This window comes from Solanum tuberosum, unplaced genomic scaffold (assembly GCF_000226075.1).
Source record: "Solanum tuberosum cultivar DM 1-3 516 R44 unplaced genomic scaffold, SolTub_3.0 scf00472, whole genome shotgun sequence".
Classification (NCBI taxonomy): domain Eukaryota; kingdom Viridiplantae; phylum Streptophyta; class Magnoliopsida; order Solanales; family Solanaceae; genus Solanum; species Solanum tuberosum.
Genome location: NW_006239396.1, coordinates 379654 through 405605, shown reverse-complemented (window position 1 = coordinate 405605; position 25952 = coordinate 379654). Strand labels below are relative to the sequence as shown.

The 25952-nt window shown below is 32.4% G+C and overlaps 3 protein-coding genes across 5 annotated transcripts; 1 reads left to right on the top strand and 2 right to left on the bottom strand.

Annotated features, from left to right (window-relative positions):
- Window positions 1-6892: 6892 nt before the first annotated feature.
- LOC102588328 (acyl-coenzyme A oxidase 3, peroxisomal) lies at window positions 6893-14310 on the bottom strand. Of its 3 annotated transcripts, none has more exons than XM_006364047.2 (13): window positions 13655-14310; window positions 11166-11283; window positions 10959-11066; window positions 10658-10830; window positions 10445-10544; window positions 10024-10098; window positions 9798-9928; window positions 9050-9185; window positions 8849-8968; window positions 8007-8153; window positions 7824-7928; window positions 7634-7735; window positions 6893-7409 (listed from the first exon to the last, which is right to left on the bottom strand). In XM_006364047.2, the coding sequence occupies exons 1-13, from the start codon at window positions 14140-14142 to the stop codon at window positions 7161-7163; spliced, it is 2052 nt and encodes a 683-aa protein (XP_006364109.1). In that variant the 5' UTR covers window positions 14143-14310; the 3' UTR covers window positions 6893-7160. The 3 variants fall into 3 exon arrangements, with proteins under 3 accessions (XP_006364109.1, XP_006364108.1, XP_015159259.1); XM_006364046.2 differs by lacking the exon at window positions 13655-14310 and adding an exon at window positions 12368-12977; XM_015303773.1 differs by lacking the exon at window positions 13655-14310 and adding an exon at window positions 11795-11932.
- A 5954-nt stretch (window positions 14311-20264) lies between these two features.
- Window positions 20265-24387, top strand: LOC102587999 (glucosidase 2 subunit beta). Its single transcript, XM_006364045.2, has 5 exons — window positions 20265-20432; window positions 20504-20617; window positions 22655-22750; window positions 23494-23673; window positions 23760-24387. The coding sequence occupies exons 1-5, from the start codon at window positions 20321-20323 to the stop codon at window positions 23861-23863; spliced, it is 606 nt and encodes a 201-aa protein (XP_006364107.1). The 5' UTR covers window positions 20265-20320; the 3' UTR covers window positions 23864-24387.
- A 281-nt stretch (window positions 24388-24668) lies between these two features.
- Window positions 24669-25673, bottom strand: LOC107058265 (probable dolichyl-diphosphooligosaccharide--protein glycosyltransferase subunit 3B). The gene has a single exon (XM_015303771.1). The coding sequence runs from the start codon at window positions 25671-25673 to the stop codon at window positions 24669-24671; it is 1005 nt and encodes a 334-aa protein (XP_015159257.1).
- Between the last annotated feature and the right edge of the window lie 279 nt (window positions 25674-25952).

Below are 25952 nucleotides of genomic sequence, written 5' to 3'. Positions count from 1 at the left end.
TTCAGAATTTTGATTTTTTATTATAAAAATAATAATGACGTGGCCGAATTATAATTGGCCACGTGTAAAAAATGGTTTTGTAAAACCACCGTTAAAAAATAATGGCATGAATGAGCCTTTTCTTAAACGGTAATGGCATAGATGAGCCAAACTTTTAACGGATGGCATAAATGAGCCTTTTCTGAAAGTTCGATGACATATTTGAGCCTTTTCCCTTTTATAAATTTATGTAAGAAAATTATAACCAACAAATAAATAAACCTAGCGTGTTTTCAAAAAAATGATAGTTCCTTTACAAGTTTTTTTTTTATTAGTTTAAAAAATCAATCAATCATATATTTGTTCGAATCTGATGATGGGATAAGGAAAAAAAAATCTGATAATGGATACCCGACAATCTTTTTCTCTTATCGCCATAACTCCTTCATTTAAAAACCTAATAATACGCTCTTAATAAAAGTGAATTCATATCAAAGATTGAACTACTGGATATTTGGCTAAGAGTGAAAAAAGTATTTGAGAAGGAGAAAGGCAAAATTGTCTTGTGTAATCTATAGGTCACGATTTTGAGTCGCAGAAGCAACCATTAATACTTACTGTATGCAACTAGTTTTAAACATATGAAAAATAAATCAATCACACAAATAAAATCTGAAGAAACATGAATATTTTATTGATAATAGTGCGGGTACAGTTCTGTTTCTCTCTTGATTCTACTCACCTAAGATTTATCCATGATTCGAGGGCCATTAATGACGTATTTCTCGAACTAGAATGATTTATATTTGACCTCCACTACAAAAAAAGGGTGAATTACATGGGGATTTTCCTAGGGATTAGTATGAAAATTTACAGAAAAATAAGTTTCATGCGGATTTTCATACTAATCCTTAGAAAAATCTCCATGTAATTCACATTTTTCCTGTAGTGCTCTATATGAATATTCCATGACTTTTGTGGAATATTCGAGATTTTGATCTTTAGAAAATACCCAAGATTTATGGGATATTTTGAGATGCCTTTTAAGGAAATATAGTACCATTTATATAGGCATGGACTAGGGTTTAGGGTTGAGTAACCTCCAAGAATTCTAATTGAAACTGAACACACCTTCTATAGTCCAAATTCAAATTGAGCATGTCTTGTAGAGTCCCACAAAATTTCAATGTCTACAAATGCCCCCTGTTTCAAGGATTGTCGGAGTGTAGACTCGATGAAACTCAAAGACGAGGCTTGAAGTACTCATTCTTTCACCTTTGCAGCTTCAGATTTTCAGATTTCACTTATGAGAGAAGAGATGAATGGCAGATTTGGTCCCACTGGGCTTACCAATTTGTTTGCAACAAATTTTAAACATGTGGAAAATAAATCAACCACACAAATAAAATCTGAAGAAACATGAATATTTTATTGATAATAGTGCGGGTACAATTTTGTTCCTCCCTTGATTCTATTCTCCTAAGATTAATCCATGATTTGAGGGCCGTTAGTGGTGTATTTCTCGAACTGTGATGATTTAGATTTGACCTCTATATGAATATTCCATGACTTTTGTGAAATATTCAAGATTTTGATCTTTAGAAAATACCCATTATTTATGGGATATTTTGAGATGCCTTTTAAGACATATAGTATATCTCCTTTATATAGGCATGGAATAGGTTTTAGAGTTGAGTAGCCTCCAAGAATTCTAATTGAAACTGAACACACCTTCTAGAGTCCAAATTCAAATTGAACACGTCTCGTACGGTTCTACAAAATTTCACACATGACATCACAATGCTCTTATAATATTTGGAAATGAGATTTTTACATAATCAAATATGTTATATGTAGTGCCTGTTTGTTTTTTTTTTATTCTCAAATATCTTGAGGCTAATACAATTTGGATCTCATGTGAATGAAAAAATATGCATGGACCATATCTGAGAAAATGACTAAAATAATATTTAACGGGGGTAAGATTATTTGTCTGTTGTGTATACTATGTACCAAAATGATTTTTAATGTGTAAAAAATGATTATTGTAATAGTTTATATATCAAATAATAATTGTAGTTTTTAGTGTACGAAAAAAGTAATTATTTTATTACTTTAATATAAATAAATTAAATAGGAAAGTTAATATTACATGCCTAATTAATTATATCTAAGCACACTTTTTGGTGATCAGTTACCCATGTTACCATCATCAATATTTTCTCTTTGATCAATATCTCTATATATAACACATATTTTCTATATGACCCCCCAAATTTCGTTCAATTCAAAATCATTTTGCATGATTCTAGGAGCGATACTTGTGATTTGTATAAACTTAAAGTATTAATATATTGAGGATACAAGTACTTGTAAAAACATTAAAAGAAAAATGAGAGTGAAACTGTTGAGATTCTTTTATATGATAAGAAGAGAAATCCATTTTGCTTTCTTTAATGAAAATTCTTGTATCAATAATCAACGCATGTTTTTGTCTTTAAAATCACAATTCATGTTGTGTCTTATGCTGTAAGAACAAAAATGATGTTTTAGGGGATGCCAGAAAAATGTACACTCCATTCCTATACTGTTATACATTATAGACTATTTTAATTACGTGATAGATATATAAAAAAAAACTAGAATAATCATTTTTTATAGATTAAAAACTATTTCAATTACCTGTTAATAAAGGATTAAAATATTCTGATCCTATAAGGATCATTCTGATCATTTTATCGACCATAGCCCATATATTTAGTACGAATGAAACTACTACTACTACTAATAATAATAATAATTGAGATAGTGTTCTATTATTGTATGAATCATGATAGATTTGACTTCTATTAACAATTAAGCTCCAACTCATGGTGATGGTTAGTTGTCCATGTCCAATATGGTAGTTCGGAGTGAGTGCAACAAACATCATTTCATATATCGTGAAGTAGACGAAGGATCTGACTTTATTACCTTGAGTCGATTGTTCGGCATTTTCATCAATAAGCATATCATCACTTTCATATTCACTGAATATTCCATCATTGCTTTGATGTTCACGTAAAAGATTATGTAATACAGCGCAAACAACTACTATAGAGGATGTTTTTGTAAAAGATAAAAGTTTGACGTAGAATTTGAATTTTTAAAAGCTCCCAAATAACAAGATTTGGCCCAAATTCTAGTTTTTTCTAGTATTTGGAAATTTGGGTTATTTGTCAAAAATATTTGTCAAATAATGGCAAATTGTATGGACAAACACTATTTGCCAAAAAAATCCCAAATTTTACTTGGGAAATCTATGGCCAAACGGGCCCTTAGTATAGGGTATAGACCTATAGTAATATAATACACAAAATTATAAAAATACATCAACAGTTTGAAATAATTACAAACATGATAAAAGAAACTCATAGAAAATAAAACTTCTAACATGATAATATATATAGGTATAAATAATCTAATATCTTAACTTTCTAATAATAAAAAGAATCATTATTTCTATAAAAAAAAAAATAATCTATCATACTATACAATTTACCCCCCCTAAAAGAAAATAATCAATAAAACTTACTAGTATTATACTTAAAACATCACTCCAGCATGAATAAAATAAAATTACTTCCAAATAACTAAACAAAATATGATAATTTTGAGACATATGACAAAACCATGAGACCAATAATAAGTGAAAATGTAAAAAATTTCTACGTATTTTTAAAATAAATGTTACGTAATATATAATCACCTTCATAGTGTTACCAAATAGTAAAGATGCAATACTATAACTTGAATTCGAGTTACTCTCAATCTTCATATCTCTATAGATTAAAAAATTATTAAGTATCATTCATTAATTCAAGAATTATGAGGGTCAACAATTTTAACTAAAGATTTTAACACATAATTTATGTAAGAGATTTGGGTGTTGGGCGTGCTAGGGCGTATAGTCGGGCACTTATGGTATAAGTCTTACAGAACTAAGCCTCACACTAGAGTCTTGGGGCGTTTTGCTAGAGCCCCACCCAGAACGAGCCCCGAGACAAGTTCCAACAGAGTCTTTTAAAACACTGATCGAGCCCGTCAAAAATATTGAATTTAATAGTATCTGATCATAATTCAATAATCACAGAATAAATTGATCCCAATTAATTTTTGGAAGGAAGCATAGTTTACATAAACAAGTTCTCAACGAATCTACTTGATATAATTAATATATAATATAGATAGTTTCTTAGGAATAAGTCAGAAAAATTGAAAAGTAAAACCATCTAATTTCATTCATATACACCTAATTTCATTCGTATACATTCAATATTCACTGGACCGATTAATTCAATAAAAAAAAAGGATGGGAGATTAATCATATTAGTTGCATGTGTTCAAGAGGATTGTGCATTTTTTTTTTGGAACCCCAGGATAACCCGCAACCATTACAACCTTTGCCACAACCTCTGCCCTTCGGGTGAGCACTTTGTGCGCACTGGATAAACCCCCCACTGTGTAATAGCCTGTAAACCACACAGGGGATGTAAACCGCACTAGGCAAGCCCTATGCGACAGACTCGACTCAGAAGGCATTGAGGGGGGATCGATCCCGGGTCATCCATGTGGATAACCACCCTCCAAATCAACTGAGCCATCCCGAAGGACGATCGTGCATTTTAATTATATTAAAGTTTATTATTATTTTATATGAGAAATCGTACATTCTAATAACAATATGCCTAGCTCTTAGATAATATTATTTGAAGAAAATTTTTTATTGAAATTTATCAAATTAGAAGAGTAATCAAAATGATCATGATGGTTATGAAAAATTTAAATTTATTTATACACAATAAACTTGAAAAATTATACAATATAATTTAATAATCAATCGAACTATATCATTGACACATTATATTGCATCAACTTTCCCAAGAACATTTTAATACCCTTATCAGCAACAACTCACCTACTAACTTTACTACCCTTAAATACACACATTATGACATTTCAATGTGACCCAAAATACTTAATAAACCACCAAAAAATGTGATAGTGAATAAGGTTGCTCCTCATTCAATCAGAAGACTCGAGTTTGAGCCTTGAATATGGAAAAATTCTTAGTAGGAACTAGGAAGCATTCCCCCCCCCCCCGAATAAGGCCATACGCAATGCAAATCTAGATATAGTCGGACTTTAGACTTTAGTGCAGTTATCAAACACTAAATGAAAAAAAAAAAAAAAAAAAAAACTTAAAAGACAATGCAATTAATTATCCAACTACCAAAAGGAACACCAAAATCAGAGTTTTTCAGGTGCAATAATTAATATTTTTCCAAAAATTAATAGTCTTTTTTTTTATTCCTAGATATCATTTTTCGTTATTTTGTTATGTTATTTCATCAACCCGAATAACCATTAAAGATATTAACTCTAAATGTCTTGCTTTTAATTATTTGAGAAGCGAAGATTTAGATAGTCGATCCTTGTATCAATAGACACAACTTTATTGTGATTGGAGGATTAGAACTAGATAACATGACTACAGAGGATTCATATTTCATATAGTCATCCTCACCAATTTGAGAGTGAGATGTGATTAGATTAATTTTTCTTTTATTTGAACTTTGTGAGTTTGAGTTCGAAATTCTATCGATTATTTAAAATTTATAGTTATTTAGTAAAAAAAATAAATACTAATCACATATACATGATTTGAATTAAGGTTTCTGGACTCGAATGAACCTATAACTCCAACACTACACTTGCCCCTACTAGCAATTTTGAAGATCTGCTACCCTTAAAAGATGCATGTTGCGGATATGAAGATGTTGAGATGGATATGTTTGCGTACTAAGAGCGACAAGATTAGGAATGAGGTTATGTGGGAGAAGGAGGGAGTGACCTCCGTGGTGGACTAGATGAGGAAAGCAAGACTGAGATAGTATGGTCATGTGAAGAGGATGCATTACATTGATGTCCTAGTGAGGAGGTGCAAGAGGTTGTTGTAAGGTGTAAACGTAGAGGTAAAAGTTGGCTGAAAAAATATTGAAGAGAGATGATTAGACATAACATGGTAACTTCATATTAGTAAGGGCATGACTCTAGATATGAAAGAGTGGAGATCGCGTATTAGGGGAGACGATTAGTAGGGGTAAAGTGTTGTCTTGCCTTGCGAAGGTTTAGGCTTGTTAGTACCTGTGGTAGTACTAGACGTTCCCTTGTAGGTCTTGCATATTATTGTTTATTGTGTTTCGATTATTATATTATTTTGTTGTTATTGTTTCTTTCTTGTAGACTTTACAACACTTTTCTTATTAACGGTATGCTTCTTCTTTTACTTGAATTTGAAACGTCTTTTGAAATAACCTTTCTACCTCCACAAGATAATGATAAGGTATGCATATACTCTACCCTCCTTGAATCCCACTTAGTGAGATTTCACTGGGTTGTTATTGTTGTTGGCTAGTACAAAAAAAGAATAATGTTCCAAAAACATTAAGTATAATCTAAACAAATCATATGACACTAGATCTGATTCAAGAGTCAAAACTTGAGTCTCGGATCGAGAATGGAGAGGTTGAAAGAGAGTTTGAAAAATGTTTTCCTTACTACTATGTATAGAAGTCACTTTCCTTGAATTAGAGGAAAATAAATCAATTTGGAAAAAATATCCCCAAATATTTAAGCCATAAATTGACCATGAAATATGAAATTATCTTATTTGTTATTTGTTGTACTGCAATGACCACTACAGAGACATCAATTCACTGATTTTGCTCCATGGGTATTAACAAGGTCAACGCAACTCAGCTAGGATTTTAATTTTATAACTTATGAGTTCTAGATTCTAGAAAGGACAATTTACATGGTTCACACGAACAGAGTTTTACCAAACTCGTAAGAAGAACTATAACTCCATCCCTGATCAAATGTCATGATATCTTAATGAGCATCTACACAGAGTCACATACAGAGCATCTATAACATATCAGAGAATCAAACAACACTATCTATGAGTAAAACTATCTGTCCTTTCATGATTAAAGATAAAAGGTGAAATGTACTTATTTTTTGAGAAAGAACAATGGCAAATAGCCTATTGGTTATTCATGGCAAGCACATAAGTTGCAACAACAAGCCATGTTGTGATATCTTTTTAATCTATGTAGTAACTAGTAATCTACGACGAGCTAGTTTTGTTCAGAAGACCAAGCATTGGCTTCAACCCAATTGAAAGCTATCGGGCTCAAGAAGGCGTCAGGTAAGCCGAAGGAACTGACCAAGGAAAGTGCATGTGGCCTTAGTTCACTGCATAGCTTTGCAACTTCTTTTCTCACTATAGCAGCATTGTCCATCGACAGGTATCCGTATCGGAGGAATGCAGCATCCTCTTCTAGGGTGACCAGAACATACATCGATCTGACGAGATCCAAAACGTTCTGCAAGAGAATTCACGGTTGAGCACAACACGGTTTCGATATTAATATACACAACATTAGAAAACTCAATTATCATATTCTCATTACGCATGCAAAGGTCAAACATTCTGATTATTTCCTGGCAGGAGACTTTTCATGACTTTGTCCACTGCACCTACCCCTCTTTAGTTAAATGGTTGTGTCTTAACAACTATAAAAATGATCTGAAAGACATTTGTAAGTACCTTAAGGGGGCCAGATGTGACGAATGCCTCTGCGTCGAGGAAAGTATGGAGAACTGCTCGGTCTGAGAAGGCTCTCCCCAGGTCTTCAGCAAGCTGATAATTCTGTCGAGGGGGAAACATTGATTTGTTATATGCAAGCACCCAATACAAGCTGAATAAAAGAAGAATAAAAATGAAGAGTATGGCTTACCAAAGTAAAAGCATATTCCTTGCTTTTTCCCTGTGCCTGGCATTGCGAAACTTCAGCAGCAAAACGTTCCAACAGGTCTCGTTCCCGTAGGCAGAATATGTCATTCTGGAATAAAGGCAATCAGAACTTCTGACCTGATAAATGATTCATCTAAAATGAAAAAAGAAACAAAAGCTTTGTTACCTGGAACTGGGCTTGCCTCATTGTAGAATTTGTAAGTTGTGAAGGTATGACAGGACGAGAGGTGTTCATGTGTTCTAATCCCAATCCTTTGAATGGTTTCTTACTCCTTTTGGCTGCCACATATTCCCCAAAAAGTGCCTTGCTTACCTGCCATTACAATTTTTCCATCGAACAACAAGGTTACCTAGTGACTATGCAAAGAGATCATCAATAACGTGTGTGTGCCGTGTAGAGTAGGTTAATGCAGAATGACTCCTATTGCTACAAGATGATGAAATATCTCTTTTCACCTAATGCTGCTGCAAAATTCTACGATCCTATCAACTTTCGACCCAAAGAACCATACATGCTCTTGAGAGTGTTACAAATTCTTTTTACAAAAGAATCACGGAAGAAAACGATACTGTTTCATTTTCATCCGAGTCGGAAGAAACTACATATGTACTACAAAGCCATACCCAATGTAATCCCACAAGTGGAGTTTGGAAGGGTAGGATGTATGCAGACCTTACCTCGACCTCTGTGGGGTAGAGAGGTTATTTCCGATAGACCCTTGGCTCAAAAGGGAAGTTTTTGAAGCAGGATTGCAAGAAAAATATGACAGTAAAATAGCAAGGTACAAACTAAATGCAGCAAACAGATACTAATACACATCGAAGAATAAGAGACTATGCGACTACTAAATAATACTACTAATATTCTAATAAAGAGAGGAGGAGGCTAACTCCCTATCTCTCCCACATAAAGTGTGAAAACATCGGTTGTCTTCTAACCTTCTACCCTAGTCAATGACCTACATATGTACTATACTTTGTAAAAAAAATAGCTTTTTTTTACCATACCTGTTGCATAAGAACATTGTTGTCACCCTCGAAAGTAGACTGCACGTCATATTCACCTTTTAGCTGGCCAATCCTATTTTCGGTCTTCAACCCTTGGCCTCCACAGGCTTCACGACATTCCTGATTCAATATTTAAAGAATCTTATATAGTTCGGAAGAAAGCTAATCGTTAATAATCCAAGTTCTTCCTGTGCATACTACCTGAAGAGTTCGCATGTTATGCCAACTTGTAGTAGCTTTGAATGCACTTGAAACAACATGAATAACTTTGTTCATCTCAGGTGTCCTCTTGACGTACATCATTTTCAAGTGGTTAGCAGCAAAGCTCATAGCATATCTGCGAAGAGCCAAAGTTGGGTCAATTAACTAGGGAGACCATAAAATTATACCGACATAGCTGACAATTTATGATATGTAGATGAGTGCCAAAATGGCAGACTGCATGGTAGGTTTTAACAAATGATGATAAGATTGTAGAAGTACAGTAGCTGAAAATAGAAAAAAAAATGATAACTTTGCAGAAGTACAGTAGCTGAAAAAAGAAAACAATTGGCTTCGAGGAGGTGGGAGGTGTTGATCTACCTTAAGTGACTCTGAGAACATACTACAAGAAAAACATGACAAATTTGTAAAGGAGAAAAATTGGAACACATTCTCAAAAGGCTTATTTGTTATAAAAACAAGTTTCAACTAGCAGGCATAGAAGAGTTTCTATACATGCTTACAGCCAGAAAATTAACTACGGATCGACAAAATGGACATTTGAAAGGTTAAACATACTTCAATTTAAAAGAGAAAACAACAAAAGTTTTGGTTATTTTTCGATGTATCACTGTCAAAAGAAACAAAATAAAGGGGGGAAATCATAAACAAAGAATAATAATACAAAGAGGACAAAGGAAAGAACGCATGGTAGAATAAAATATAGTCCATTTCAGTGAGCATTTACGTTTTTGCAAGAAGAGGAAGAAGTCGCCGTTGATGACTTGGGTAATCAAGTATAAGAACTTCTGGTCCATTAGGAGTAACTGAAAATGCTCTTCTTGTCAGCGAGTATCTTATCGCAGTTGCCAAACCAATCTGACAAAGCATCACGAACAGAAAAATGGGATGCCACAAAAATACTATGAGTGGTAAATAAAATACGTGTGTAGAAGCAACTGTTCTTGTCATACCTTTGCGGAGTAAATTGCACTGGCTGCAATTGTCACACGGCCAGATGTCAAAGGGGACAAAAATGCTGCAAATCTCTGGGAACAAATTGTCAAAATCCAGTTAGCATTATCCTCAGCAATGTTTCTTGACGAACTGTCAAAACTGTAACAATCTCCTATGATCGTAAAGAAACACTAGAAAAAGGGCAGCCCCGGCACTAAAGCCCCTGCTATGAGCAGGGTCTGGGGAAGGGCCCGATCACAAGGGCCTATTGCACGTAGTCTTACCTTGCATTTCTACCAGAGGCTGTTTTCCCCGTCCTACCATAAAGAATCACTAATAGATAAAAATTATCCTTATTATGCTTCCTTAGAAAAGACTTGCATTAATCAAGCACAGCAAAATAATTGGGAATCATTGCCTAAAACGAATTAAGTTTACCTGGTCAGGATCCTTGATAGCAGTAAGATATTTCCCATCTGGAGAAACATCCGCCACTGAATTTAACAAATTTTCTCTGGGTACCCGGACATTGTCAAACCTGGAAAATGAGATTTCACAAAGAGCTTAGCTCCTAACTGCCAAAATGAAGCCATAAACTTTTACTACAATTTACTACACTTAAAGCCAAGTTCAAGTACAGCTCTTCTCTACCAAATTCTGCCATTGTCAACACCATTTAAGCCAATTTTGTGACCACAATCAGCTATGCGGATGTTTGGACAAATGTCTCCATTTTCATCTCTGATCTGAGCGATAAAAGCATGGACACCTTGATTTTCCCCATCAATGATGAGCTGAGAGAAAACTATGGTATGTGTTGCATGCTACAACAGAGTCAAGAGAAATGATGTCAATTTAGACTAAGGCTCAAGCAAGAGTTAGCAAGTTGACAAACGAAAAACATCAAACAAATAAACATGCCAATTTTTTTTCCGAGAGGAAGTATAGTTACATTAGCTGCACCCCCAATCCAATACTTCTGAGCTGATTCACATGGAGTATTTATGACAAACTCTCCTGTGCTTGAATCATACGTTGTGACTGTTTCAATACTTCGAACCTGAACGGTACTTGCAAATATATCAGTTAGAATTGCAGAAACAATGGACAATATTTTACTTTCTAAAATATAATATATACTTATACAACTTTCACATACATTACTTCCATGCCCCAACTCTGTCATCGAGAAGCAACCTTTAACCACGTAATCCTCTGTGTCCTTCAACCATTTATCATGATGTCGTTTGGTACCAAAAAACTGGATTGCACCACCCCTGAATCAATCAACCAAAAAGTTCAATGATATTCTGATAACCTGGAAATTCAATTTATGCAACGACAACCAACCAATCAAGATTGTCTCTACAATAAATTTCATCCATTTAGGTTCTTCTTATAATATTCCTAAATTTATCTTTTTGGTGCAATAGTTGACCACCAACATAAAAATCGTCCAATCATCTACTTTTCAAGAAAGCTCACTAGTATGCAGATACCCCGGAAGTCTGACGGAAAATATAACATTGAATGTCTGTACATAAAAATTCAATGTCTACTTAGGTTGTTACAAGCTAATCAGGCAATCAAGAATGTCCGTGCTCATGACATAGTATTGATTGATGAAATGCATGGTATAGTTAACGATAGGCTAGAAGTTTGGAGACAAACCCTAGAGTCTTAAAGTTTTCTGATTAAGTAGGACTAAACGAGAGTACTTGGAGTGCAAGTTTAGTGACGTAACGCATGAAGCGGAGGTGGAAGTGAATATCGATGCACAAATCATACCCAAGAAAGGGAGCTTCAAGTATCTTGGGTTCATAATCCAAGAAAACGGGGAGATTGATGTTGATGCGCGCATCGTATTGGAGCGGGTAGGCAAAATGGAGGCTCACATCTGGAGTACTGTGATAAGAATGTGCTAGCAAGACTTAAGGGCAAATTCTACAGAGTGGTGGTACCGATATTGTTATACGGGACATAGTATTGGCCAACCAAGAATGTCAATGATGAATATAGTGGAGATGAGGATACGCAGATGAATGTGTGAGTACACTCAGGAGATATGATTAGAAATGAAGTTATAAGGGATAAGGTGGGAGCGGCCCCCGTGGCAAACAAGATGAGAAAGGCGAAACTAAAATGATTGGGGCATGTGAAGAGGAGGTGCGTAGTTGCGTCAGTAAGAAGGTGTTAAGAGGTTGGCTATACCAGAAATCTAACCGGGTGAGGTGATTAGATAGGACATGACTCAACTTCAACTTACTAATAAATATAAAGGTATGGAAATCAAAAATTAGAATAAAAGGTTAGTAGGTAGTCGAGTGTTGCCGCACTAGGTACTAATGGACAAAAACATACCATAGGAGAAAATGGACACCCATTTTGACGGAAAGAGAATGATCAAAGATAAAAAGACAATCCAAGAGAGACAATTTCCTCAACTCATCTTCAGGCCCTTTAACAGTCAGCCAATTCTTGGAAAACCCATGTTCAACAAGGTACTCAATCCTCCTCATGGTAATTTCCCTTTGCTGTTCCTTAGATTGACTATAATCAGGTGAAAGAAACACTTTTCCACCCCTTTTTACAGGGTTAAAAAGTTTGCTCTGTAATATCAAACCAAAAAACCAGTCCCTTTCCTCCAAATTGTGACCATCCATGAGCTTTCTCATCTCTTTAATGTCAAAAACAGCAGCTGGCTCTGAAAGCTCAGGTGGATTGTAGCTGAGACATGGGAATGATTGAAGTATAACATTGAGTGTCGGGGTTTCTTGTTTTAGGTGTCTGCTGAGAACTTTAGTTCTGAAATTCACTTTCTCCATTGAAGAACACAAAAGATTGGATTTTTCCATTACTGAGAGTTTTAAAGTGATGCTTGATTTTGTATGAGAAATCAAGAAAATAGAGGGAAAAAGAAAGAACTTGGAAAATATTTTTCTATTAGAAATGTTGAAAATTCAAGGTTGGTTGGCTGGTGGGGTAGGTGATTAATAATCATGGGAAAAATGTCAAGATTATTTTATGGAAAAATTATGTTCTAGGTCTATTTTTAAAAATATTCACATCAAATAATTTGTACTTTTGTGTATAAACATACTATTTAATCCATATTGGTGTATAACCATCTTTTATACACTTGATACAAAGCTACCTACTCGTGGTAGATTGAAAGCTACCTAATGTGGAACGTTGAGGACCGGGTTTAGTAGTTTGTTATGGTCCACTAAAAGAGATTTATATAGCTTTGTGCTCTCTCATCTTAATAGTTGCTCCCTCTGTCCTTATTTACTTGTCCACTTTATTTTTTATAGTTGTTCCTAATTATTTGTTCATTTTGATAAATCAAGAAAGTACAAAAAAAAAATTCTAATATACCCTCAATTAATTATTTTGAAAAAGGTATAACCTTTTGAAAATATTAAATTTTTAACTCATCTATTTCATAATTAATAGGGTTAAAATGGTAAACTCACTGTGTCAATAATTATTTCTTAATATATGTGTCAATTCAAAAGTGGACAAGTAATTAGGAAGAAGGAAGTAGCTTTTAGGGTGTGGTTCTCGATGAATTATATGTCATTCTACCTAACCAATGGATAAAGTAAAAAGCAACACAATGGAAATAATTTTAAAAAAAGAACATACCATAGAAAAAAATGGACTCCAACTTTGATGGCAAGTGAATGATCATAGATACAAAGACAATCCAAGAGACCTAATTTCCTCAACTCATCTTCAGGCCCTTTACCAGTAAGCCATTTCTTAAAAACCCCATGTTCAAGAAGGTATCCAATTCTCTTCATGGTGATTTCCCTTTGTTGTTCTTTAGATTGATTGTAATCAGGTGAAACAAAAACTTTGCCACCTCTTTCAATAGGGTTAAACAGATTGCTCTGTAACATTAAACCAAAAAGCCAGTCCTTTTCCACAAAATTATGACCATCCATGAGCTTTCTCATCTCTTTTGTGTCAAAAATGGCAGAGGGCTCTGAAAGCTCAGGTGGGTTGTAGCTGAGACATGGGATGGATTGGAGCAACAAATTGGGTGATGGGGTTTCTTGATTTAGGTGTCTGCAGATGATTTTGGTTCTGAAATTCACTTTCTCCATTGATGAAAAATGGGATTTTTGCATTCTTGATTAGATTCAAATCAAGATAAAGGAAAAGGGGGAAAAGATTGAATTTTTCTTATGAGAATGGATCTAAAATTTGCTTTTATTAGAAGAAAATTAAGGTTTAAATAGAGTGTATGGCATGTGTGACTTTTAAGACAAGATGATCATCCTCACCATTTGGTCAAAAGTAATGTAAGATTAGTTGGCACAGAATTCAAGAAAAATTATGGTTTAATAGAGTATAAGTTATTTATAAATTTATTTATTTATTTTGCTTAAATATTTATAAATTATGTTATTAAATATGAAATGAAAATTTTAAAATTAAATTGTTACTATTAAATACAAGATGTGTTATTTTTTTCTTTTGGAACTAACTAAAAGAAAAAGTGAATCATACTTCCTCTTCTGTTCTTTTTTAGTTGTTGTGATAAGAAAAAATAAATATTCCTTATTAATTCTTCAATTTTTATCTACTCCATGTTCCTTTTTACTTTTCCATTTTGATTTTTTACTTGTCTTTTTTTATTTATTATTTTTGATAAATCAAGAAAAAATAATATTTTTAACTTATTATATTCTCAATTTATTTAGAGAGTTAATGTTTTTGAAAAAAGGTAAAATCTCTTAAATTAGTAAATTGATTTTGGAATCCTATCAATTAATAGGGTTAAAATGATAAATTCACTATGTCAGTTACTATATATGTGTCTCTTAATTCTAGAATAATTAATGTTAAACGGCAAAAGTAGGAAAAATATAATTAATTCTCTCTTTATTATGTAAATTGACAATTATTTTGGAACAAATATTTTTAATATATATGACACCTAAAAAGGAGCGCAAGGAGTATATATATTAAGAAGGAAGGAATATAATTTTAGACATTTAAAATAAAATTAATTATTCTTTTTCATTTTACTCTTCATACCTTTTTGGATAGAATAATCATCATACTAAACATCAATTAATATGAGTATTCTCGTAATATATTCATATCAATCATTATTTTTTAAGGGAAATGGAAAATCTAAAGTAGACAAGTAAAAATGAATGGAGAGGATATATTATTTTAATCACATACTCCCCCGATTACTTTTACTTGTCCAATATTTTTTAAAAATATATATTTTTATTTATCATTTTTGACATATCAATGAAAGAGATTTTTAAATTCAAATAGTATCATGCCACTTAACTTTGCCATAAAATAAAAACTAAAAACAACACTAACTTGTTCGAGACAGGTAATTACTAGGTACTAATAATAGTGAAACTAAAATTGCACTTACCCCTATTAAGAATTTTTTTTATATATATTTATATCTTAAATTTGAGACCTCTAATTTTAAAAAAAAATTACAATTTCATCGATGGGAATACATTCTTGGATGATAAACTATCCTTAAATTATTATTATGCTAATAGGAACATCTAAGAATGCCTTTTGGTTTTGTATTGAAACTGATAAGAAGTACAATATAAAATGAATTGTCAATTGGTTATAAAACCGTTACCATTATAGGCAAATTCGAGATTTAAAATTTTTGGGTGCATTAATATTACCTTAGTTTAAATATGATAAACTTAAAAATAAAAATAATGAAATATAGAATTCTAGCTAGATTCAAACTCAAGTCTCGTGTCCCGTGGGTGGTTCTTTTAGCTTGTACCAACAGCATAATGACACGCATATACTTTTTATTGGTGCACTGTTAATTATATTATATACTAATTTATGTCAATTTCTTAAAATATATATGCATATATAAATATATATTTTTTTCTAAATTAATGGGTGTACGTGCACCCAACCCGTTAGTTCCGCCGGACTCACCATTAATAGAAAGTATTATAAATGCAGTTTGGTGAAAAGCCAAACTGACGTGAACTTTTCTTGTTAGTTTAAATTAAATTATATGCATTCACAATTTTATAATATATTAAAAAGAAATGTATGTAAGTAGATCACTTAATTATTGGTAATCAAATGACTTGATAAATAAATTATTGTCTAAGGTACTCTTTGTTGGAATTATTCTCATATTCTCTTGTTTTAATAAAATCCAAAGCTAAAAAAATACTTTATGGGTCCTTTTTTATTTTTTTCATAGTAAAATCTTATATGAAAGATAAAGTATATTATTGAATATTGATCTTGTGAAAAACTGTATTTAGATTGTTGGCTTACAAGCATTTACCCATTATTTTCGTGGTTTATTTAACGAATAAAATATTTGTTATTTTGACTTTTTTTTATATTGATATTTTTTATTCGTTGATAAATTTGAAATCTCACACTATAATGTTTCTATTATATGATGCTATAAAAGAGAAAAAGAATTATCAAATCTACTCTATCAAAAATTCATAGTAGAAATAAAAAAAAAATTATCATTCAAACTTCACAATAAATTACTTATGAAAATTCCTGTGTACGTTATGATAACTACTTGAATTTTTCAAAGAAAGAATTTGTTATAAATTGTGTTCAAGCAGTTTAAAGTCAAAACTTCTGCAAATATAGGAAAGATGATATTTTAAAAATTGATTTAAAAATAAATAGATCTTATTAATGGATCAAAAGAAAAAGCATAGTAGCATGTAGGGGCGTTCAACGGTTGGTTTGGATCGGTTATTGGTCAAAACCAAAACCAAACCAACTTAATCGGTTTTAAAATTATCAAAACCAAACCAAACCAAATATAATATACATTTATCGGTTTGGTGATTATCGGTTTCGATTTGGTTTGGTTTGGTTCGGTTATTCGGTTATTAACCATACACAAAAATAAAAGAAACAATTCATTTAAAAATGTGAAAAAAAGTGACAACAATCCATTCAAAACGAAAAATAGTTAGAATGACTTAAATTACTAAACTTTCAATCACTAAATTTACTATCAATAAAGTTTTAAAATTCACTGTATTGGCCTAGAAGGAAGAGACAATAACATTTTCAGTCCTACAAAGAATTGACATAGACACTCATATACTTGAAATAAATAAGATAAATGTTTCATCATGGGCATTTTTGCTTTCAATAAGTAAATTATAAAGAAATTTTAATGAAAATATGTATAAGATCTTTAAAATTGTTTATAAAAATAATATATTAAGTATGTATATTAATAAAATATATGTATATAATTCATCAGTTCGGTTATTTCTTCGGATTTTTTTGAATAAAACCATAACCAAAAATCAAATACTATCGGTTTTCAAAAATCTAAAACCAAATCAAACCAAACCCAAATAAAATCGGTTTTATTTTATCGGTTTAATTTGGTTTTTCGGTTTGGATCGGTTTTTACCCAAATCGTGAACACCCCTAGTAGCATGTATATATATATCACTTGATTATATTAAAATATATTAATATAAGTATAAATATTCGATACAAATAAATTTTTATTGGCAAGTTGAGTAATGGGTTACGTTTGATACTCCAATAAGCAAATAATTTTGGAGTATAGATAATGATTTTCTTGGAAGACGTGCAATCTGTTTCTGGATTGTATAATTCTTATCTGATATAAACAAGGCCTTATCTGGTCCCATTACCCATATATTACCATGACAAATATTATCGTCACTGTTTTATTTATACGTTGTTCTTACTAAAAATGATGATGGTTAATATTTATCATTTTATAAAATTAATGTTTTTTCTGTTCACTTTTATTTGTTATTATTTGATTTGGCATACTTATTAAAAAATAATTATTGACGTAACTATTTTATTAAACTATTCCTATTAAATAATGTTTCGTATTAAGTTTTGAAAAAAAGTATTTAATGTTGGGTTAAAGCATGAACTAATTGTATTTTTCTTGATATGTCAAAATTGACAAATAAAAAAAAAAACTTGCTTTAGGAATATGAAACAAGTAAAAGTGAACGGAGAGAGTACATAATAAATAACACTACTTTTTCTATTTTACCTTTGGGCTTTGAGAGTTACTCTCTCTGTTCACTTTACTTGTCACTTATTCCTAAAAAAAATAAATCATTTTTACTTGTCCTTTTTAAATGGCAATTATTTTGGTCTATTTTTATCCTCATCATTAAATACTTATTATTTAAATCATTTTAAAAACCTAATAGTACTTACTAAACATCATTTAATATGGAAAATTTGGTAAAATACCTATATTAATAATTATTTTCTTAATTAAAGTATCAAGTCAAATTTCGACTAATATAGAAAAACTAAATGATTTAATTCATGTATATTGGTCAATTTATTAATCAAAATATTTTTTTGAAAACTTAACCTCAAGAAAACAATAAATAAGAATATAATAGTAAATTTAATTAATTTTTCAAGGGACATAAAATCTAAAATAATGACATATAAATAGAAACGGATGGAGTATATTAAAATATATACTTATAAATTCATCCTTCTTCTTCAAGGACGGATCTATGCATACGTGTATCAATTATAGATAGTTGAACAAAGAGACTCGTGAAGAATAATATGCCCTTTCTGTTTCAATTCGTTTTTCTTATTTTGTTTTGATTCATTTAAAGAAGATTTATTTTCAATAATTTTTTATTTCATATTTTACCTAACATGTTTAAGATTATAAGATTAAAAAGAATTTGATATATTTGAAAAATCTTTAATTTAATATCATAAAATTCAAAAAAAATAAATCTTTCCAACTTTATGTTAAGTAAAATTGAACAAACAAATTAAAATTGAGAGAGTAAGATGAAATTATTAGGATGCAACTAGTAGTAATAATTTGTTATTGACTAATATTTTATGCAAAATCACTCTCAAATTGTTGAAAAAATATATCATAATATTGACCGTGAATAAACAAACAATGAAATTGATAATTTTATCGATTATAAAGTTATGTCGTGTCGAATTAAAACAACTTTGAAAAGGGTGAAGAATATCTTGAATTATGTGAAATTGAATTAGTCTAAAAATTCATATGTTATCAATAGTTTGATCTAAACTAATAATAGCTTATTCTTAAATCAAACTATCGACGACAAACTAAAAACACTTTTAATGAAGATATAATACGTAAACATGACCCTTAACTTAGCGTAAACTGACAACTATAACCTTTAGCTTTTGGTGTGCACAAGTAGATACTTAAACTTGTATAAAATTGAAGAAATGGAAACATTCATCCTATATGGAAAATTGGCGTCATACATGTATTATGTCATGTAGGATATGTGTGCTTATTTGTTCAATTTTATATAAGTTTAAGTGTCTACTTATGCATACTCAAAGTTGGAGGATATATTTGTTTGCTAAAGCCAATTAAGGGTCATATTTATGTATTATTTGTTTAATCAATTTCGCAAGAATATTTTTAAGGGAAACTTTCGCATATAGTCACTCAAATATAGCTTAATTTCTATAATTTGCTAATTATGATTCGTAACTACATGTCACAGGGAGGAGAGTGGCGAGCGAGACTGGGAGAGGGAGGAGAGAGACGAGTGAGAAAGGGTAGAGAGGTGAATTGTATATGTATATTGGTTAGATAATTGTATATATTTAACTGGTATACATATGTATTTGTATATCTAGCGAGCGAGATTGGGAGAGGGAGGAGAGCGAGATAGGGCAATAATTTGTATAGTTTGCATCTCGTTTGTATAATTCGTGTGCTATTGTATAATTTTTGAGTAATATAAAGTCTGAAATTATACAAATATGATAAATAACGAATTGATACAAATATAAACATATGAGCTTTAAATAATTATACAAATTATATTATACAAATTGCATTATATAAATTATATTATACAAAATTAGAAAACTACACGTTTATACAAACTTTAAAAATTATACACAAAAAGATTGAATGTATATAGTGAGAAAACTGAAAAACCAAAGGATATCATCGTCATATACAAATACAAATCAAACGAAGAATTATTAGTTGCAAATTATACAAATATAGCGAATTATACAAACATGACTAATTGTACAAACTCGAAGTCAACCCAAATAATTAACAGTTAATATTTGTCGCGAGCGATAGTTATAACAAATTATAACTATGATGACTAATTAAATAGTATAAATTTATTTAATCACGTAATTTTTCCAATTTTAATTCTTTTCCCAAAATCAACTTTGGTAGGGGTGGGGTACAAAAAAGCCACAAACTCACTAAAATTCTAAAATTAAACACAAACAGTCAGTCCATCAATGGAGACGACGACTCTCACTCAGCTAACAAGTCTCCTCCTCCTCCTCAGCTTCTTCTTTTTTCATGTCTCCAATTCCTCTACTGATTTGCCCATCGGAATCCATCCTCTAGGTTTTTCTCACACTGCGTAAATCTCTGTATAAATTTCTATAATTTTTTTTTAACAACTGATGATTTTGCAGATGAGAAGTACTATGCTTCGGATGTGATTAAATGCAAAGATGGATCTAATTCCTTTACCATAGATCGGCTCAACGACGATTTTTGCGATTGTATTGATGGAACTGATGAGCCCGGTAAGCAATGCCTTTTCCTTATATTCATGTTTCAATTAGAAGATCAATGCATTCTAATTAGGCACAGTACATTAATAAATATGTTTTTTTAACTTGGCCTCAACTAATATTTACGCCCTCCAACTTTGAAGGTGCACAATTAGACACTTAAATGTGTATTTAATTGAATAAGCAGATGCCACGTAGGATGTCACATAGGATGCATGTCTATTTGTTTAATATTATACATGTTTAAGTGTCTAGTTGTGCAAATTCAAAGTTGGAGGACATAAAACAAGCTTAAGTCAAAGTTAAAGGCATATTTATGTAAATATGCCTTCTAATTAATCATAGGTACCTCTGATCATGCGCAAATTTGTAGGCGAAAATTGGGGAACATGAATCATTGGTCTCTGAGATGTGTATATTTTCTTAATTTAGTATAATTATATGTTGGCACCCATGCTACACCAACACTAACAATATACCCAGTGTAATGTAGGGTCAGGGAGGGTAAAATGTGCACAAACCTTACCACTACATTAGATGTACATAGACTGTTTCCAATAGATGCTCAGCTCAAGAAAAAATAGTTCAAAGTAGTAAAGGGAGATATAATGTAAATGAAGACAATCATGGCGAAATAATATAGACAACATGAAAAATCATCCTAAATAATAGTTGGTATAATACATAAATATGTCATTTAACTTGACATCAGCTAACATCTATACCTCCAACTATGGGTGTGCACAAGTAGATACTTAAACTTGTATAGAGTTGAACAAGTAGACACATGCGTCCTACATGTCACAATACACATAGGACGTGAATTGTCACGTAGAACGTGTGTATTTTTATAGCATGGGTGCCAGAAGTTAGTTAGTCACTTGAGCGTTGTCTCGCTTATTAGTCTTTATTATTAGTTGTATTTCTTGTAGTTTCTTTATCCTTTTGAGTTTGGTTATTATTTGTGATTTTAAAAAAATAAATTACACTGAGATTATCATTGTAGCTTGTTAAAACCATTGTGGCATAATACATAAATGTGTTCTTTAACTTGACCTCATCTGACATCTATGCCCTCCAACTTTGGGTATGCACAAGTAGACACTTAAACTTGTATAGAGTTGAACAAATAGATACACACGTTCTACGTGACAATTCACGTCCTATGTGTATTGTGACATGTAGGACGCATGTGTCTACTTGTTCAACTCTATACAAGTTTAAGTGTCTACTTGTGCATACCCAAAGTTGGAGGGCATAGATGTCAGATGAGGTCAAGTTAAAGAACACATTTATGTATTATGCCACAATGGTTTTAACAAGCTACAATGATAATCTCAGTGTAATTTATTTTTTTAAAATCACAAATAATAACCAAACTCAAAAGGATAAAGAAACTACAAGAAATACAACTAATAATAAAGACTAATAAGCGAGACAACGCTCAAGTGACTAACTAACTTCTGGCACCCATGCTATAAAAAGTCTAAATGGTGCACTTGCTTGAAAGTTGAGTTATTTATCTAGAGAACTAGGGATCAATTCCCACTAAATAGTGGTGCACCATGTTCTAGAAATCTTAGAATGTCATTCTAGAACGGGTAATCTCAATTCCCAACATAGGAGAGTTGACATTGTCTACCAAAAATGCCAACACAGGTAATCTCAACCTGGAAAAGGATAGTTAACATATGCCATTTCTTATATACACTAGCCTAAATTTGTTTGTCGATGAATCTAAATATATATCTAAGCAGATATAATATATGATAGTTTTGCATGGATTTTCAGAAGAGAGCTCCAGTAGTAACTCTAAAATGTTAGCTTAGACTAGTTCCATTAGATATGATGGACGTGAAAGTAGCAGTTGGATGCGCTACTAGTAAAGTTTTGTGTTTCACATCATTCATCCTTTTCTCTTTAGCTTGTATATTTTCTGTTGCTCTTCCCCATCTCTTTTGATGGTTCCACAGTTTTGAAACCTATAAACCATTGGCATATATTTTGTTTGAGTTCTCCTGTCAATTAAATCATTCTCTCCTTTGATAGGAACGGCTGCCTGTCCATCTGGAAAATTTTATTGCAGGAATGTGGGCAGTACGCCTAAATTTCTGTTCTCTTCTCGTGTGAATGATGATATTTGTGGTAAGCACTCCTGGTTAAGGTATTAAGTATGTTAAGAAACAATTTTATACAATCAATTTTGCTTCCATTCATGTGTTATTGAAAAGTTTGTCCTCTTATCTTAGGCTTTTTTGTTGCTATGATACATGAATCGTTTATGTGTACGTATTGAATTGGGATGTATGCACGTATCAGGGGACAGGGATGGGTAAGTTAAGTTTGTTTTGCTTATTTCACGTGTATTTGAATAATCTGCTCGAAACACCCACACCCTTATCACACCTGTTCAATGTGAATATGTCAAGGCAAGTGAAGGATTTGTGTATCATGGATTTGTTGTTGCTTCATGAAAAATCATCTGCTGTTTTTAAGGATAAGTTATTCTCATCCATGGATGATGGACCTGACATGCATATGTTTGCAAGTGGCATTTGTAATTTGCATTTCATTGAAGAAAGAACCAACACATCCAATGTGGATATGTTTGAAGAATTATTTCCTTAGTCCTAAATTATTACTTAAGCCTCGTTCATTCGCTTGAGGCAGAGTCTCCTAGAGAATCTTTTCATCACTGTGACGGCCTTATGACTGAGTTTGTAACTAAGGACTTAAATGCTTTAGAATATGTTTCTTTTGCTCCTTTCATGTATTATATTTTATACATTTGTTTCCTTTTTGGGCATAGCAGTTATTGATTTGTTAATCTGTATCTACCACTCTACCCTGTGGTTTGGGTCTTGCTTGCTGATTTAAGATATTTTCAGACTGTTGTGATGGAAGTGATGAGTATGATAGTGATGCCAATTGCCCCAATACCTGCGTAATGGGTGGGGATTTTTCTTATCAAACAAGAAGGTATCGCTCAAGAAGAAAACATCTCGATCGAATTGGTGGAAGAAATGCTAATGAGGTCAATATGGCTGACTCGGCTCAGAGACTTAAAGGTAATTATATTCTCCTCCCTTTTTCTTAAACCTCTGACATGAACTGTGAGCCATCTGATGTGGCAACTATTTTATGGTCACTGCAGGTCTGAAGATACTGGTACTTGTACAAGTGGCCCTTATCATTATTTTTCTGGTTTCTCGAAAACTATATCGCCGATCCAGGTCTAAAAGAAGACATTCACGTTGAGAATTGATCCCAGGATTATTGTTCCTCTATCTTTTGTTGTCTCCCAAACATAATTATTGAATCTAACTTCGGAGTGCAGTTGTGCTCCAGAATGTTTCTGAAGGTCCAACTTGCTGATTGTTGACGTTCTTCTTTACAATGATTCTTACATACATCTATCTGGAGATGGGATTGTGACAACTATTAAGTCCTGCACCAGTCCTCGAAGTCTCATATTATCAAGTGCTCCTTTGAACTTTTGACTATCTCGGTTGATCAAACTGACAAGTAAGTTGGATACTGCAGCACATATTTTCGCCTTCAAGCTCATTGCATTGGGCATGTATAGAAAATCATTTTTGTATGTTATTAGTCCATCTCACACTTTATCTATGACATCATACAATCGGAAATTGTATATTGTGTTTTTAAGGTTTATATGTGGATTCGCAGAGGAGAACATTACTTGGACAAATGCAGGGAGACTATACCTGCGGGTATGCAATTTTTGTAGATGATTATCAATGTAGGCATGTTTTTATGTACTGTGATTTTAACTTAGAAATAATGGTTAAAAACACACATGAAGTATTACTTTTTTGCAAGTTTCATACCTTAACTATCAGGCGCTTGCGTTTCCTATGCGAAGTTCTGAATTATCACCAACTATTTATCTAAACACATCTCGTAAAAGTGATACTTCATGTGTGTTTTGATCATTATCTTTTTAACTTATGACCAGTTTGTTGGAATTGAGTCGACTAACATGTAACAACTAGTATAAACTGATACAGTTCTCTTACATATTGTGCATCAGCCTAACAGTTCACCCATAAATAGGACCAAGCCCAGTCTTCCAGTTATAAAGGTAAAATACCTTCTTTACAGCCCAGAATGAAACAAAGATTGCCAAAAGCATCACAAACCTCTGGATATTCCTGTTCTTCACATGGATAAGAACATGAGTGACAAAGGCCAACATCAACCCGAAAATCGTGTACAAGAACCCGACTGTAAACCCCTCAGCACCCAACTGCATCCCAGATCCGTCGTAGAAGAAAATCAGCTTTCCTGGATCATCTCTATCCACCATAGCTATAGGTATCTTGTTGATTATGTTGTACATTGTCCCCGAAACACTGAAGAAGTACACGAAAATTGACCCTGCCATCCATACGTTCTTATCATGCAAAAGGGTGTTCCCAGATACAATCTTTTTCACTAGAAATGGACTCAAGATTAGCCCCAGAGCTATGATACACATCCTCTGCTTCTTGGAAATAAAACCTGGTCGTTGAATTGGACCAACAGTGTGTTCACTTTTGGCCTCCACGAACTCTGCCATCGATTCAGCATTCCTCGAGATATCAGAGGACTCCATCTGAATCGAATCCCTTTCGAAATCAATGGCAAAAGGGGGTACTAAACATATATGGGGGAGAGACTTGACACCAAATAGAGCAAAAGAAGCTTGTGATTCTTGAAACTCAATGTCAAAGAAGAAGAACTTGTTGTTATCTGGATTGTGGGTGTGAAAAGAAGACGAGAGAACCAAAAACTCGTTTTTGAGTTTGGGGAGTGAAATCTCTGAATCTGAATGTAGCTTCTGGGAATCAAAGAATATAAGGAGAGTGAATGGCCTAGGGACACGTACCGATAAAATTCGCCAGAGTAGTCTGTTTGAAAGGTGAATGACACCAGTAGAAGATCGAGAACGAAGGATAGTTAGTTCAGAAACCAAATCACCTGAGTTTAAGGTACAATTGATAGGTTTAAGGAGTAAAAGAACAAGGATGAGCAAAAAGGAATTTGTGTTATAAGAGATTGCCATTGTAGTTGTGTTGCTTCTATCTGTTCTATTTCATGCTATTTAATAGAACTTTTGAATTTCTGGTTGCTATATTTTTGCCCATACTTTGATTACACATGGTGTGTTCCTAAGACTTTTTAAAAATTTCTTATTAGGAGCCTATTTGACTAGACAAGTCTCCTTTGAAGTTTTGCTCTGGCTTGCCAAAACCGTTTAATATTGAGAATGTGGATGTATTACACATTAGTGGAATTGCGTAATAAGGCTTTTAACTAGCTTAGTGAATCGATTTAAACTATC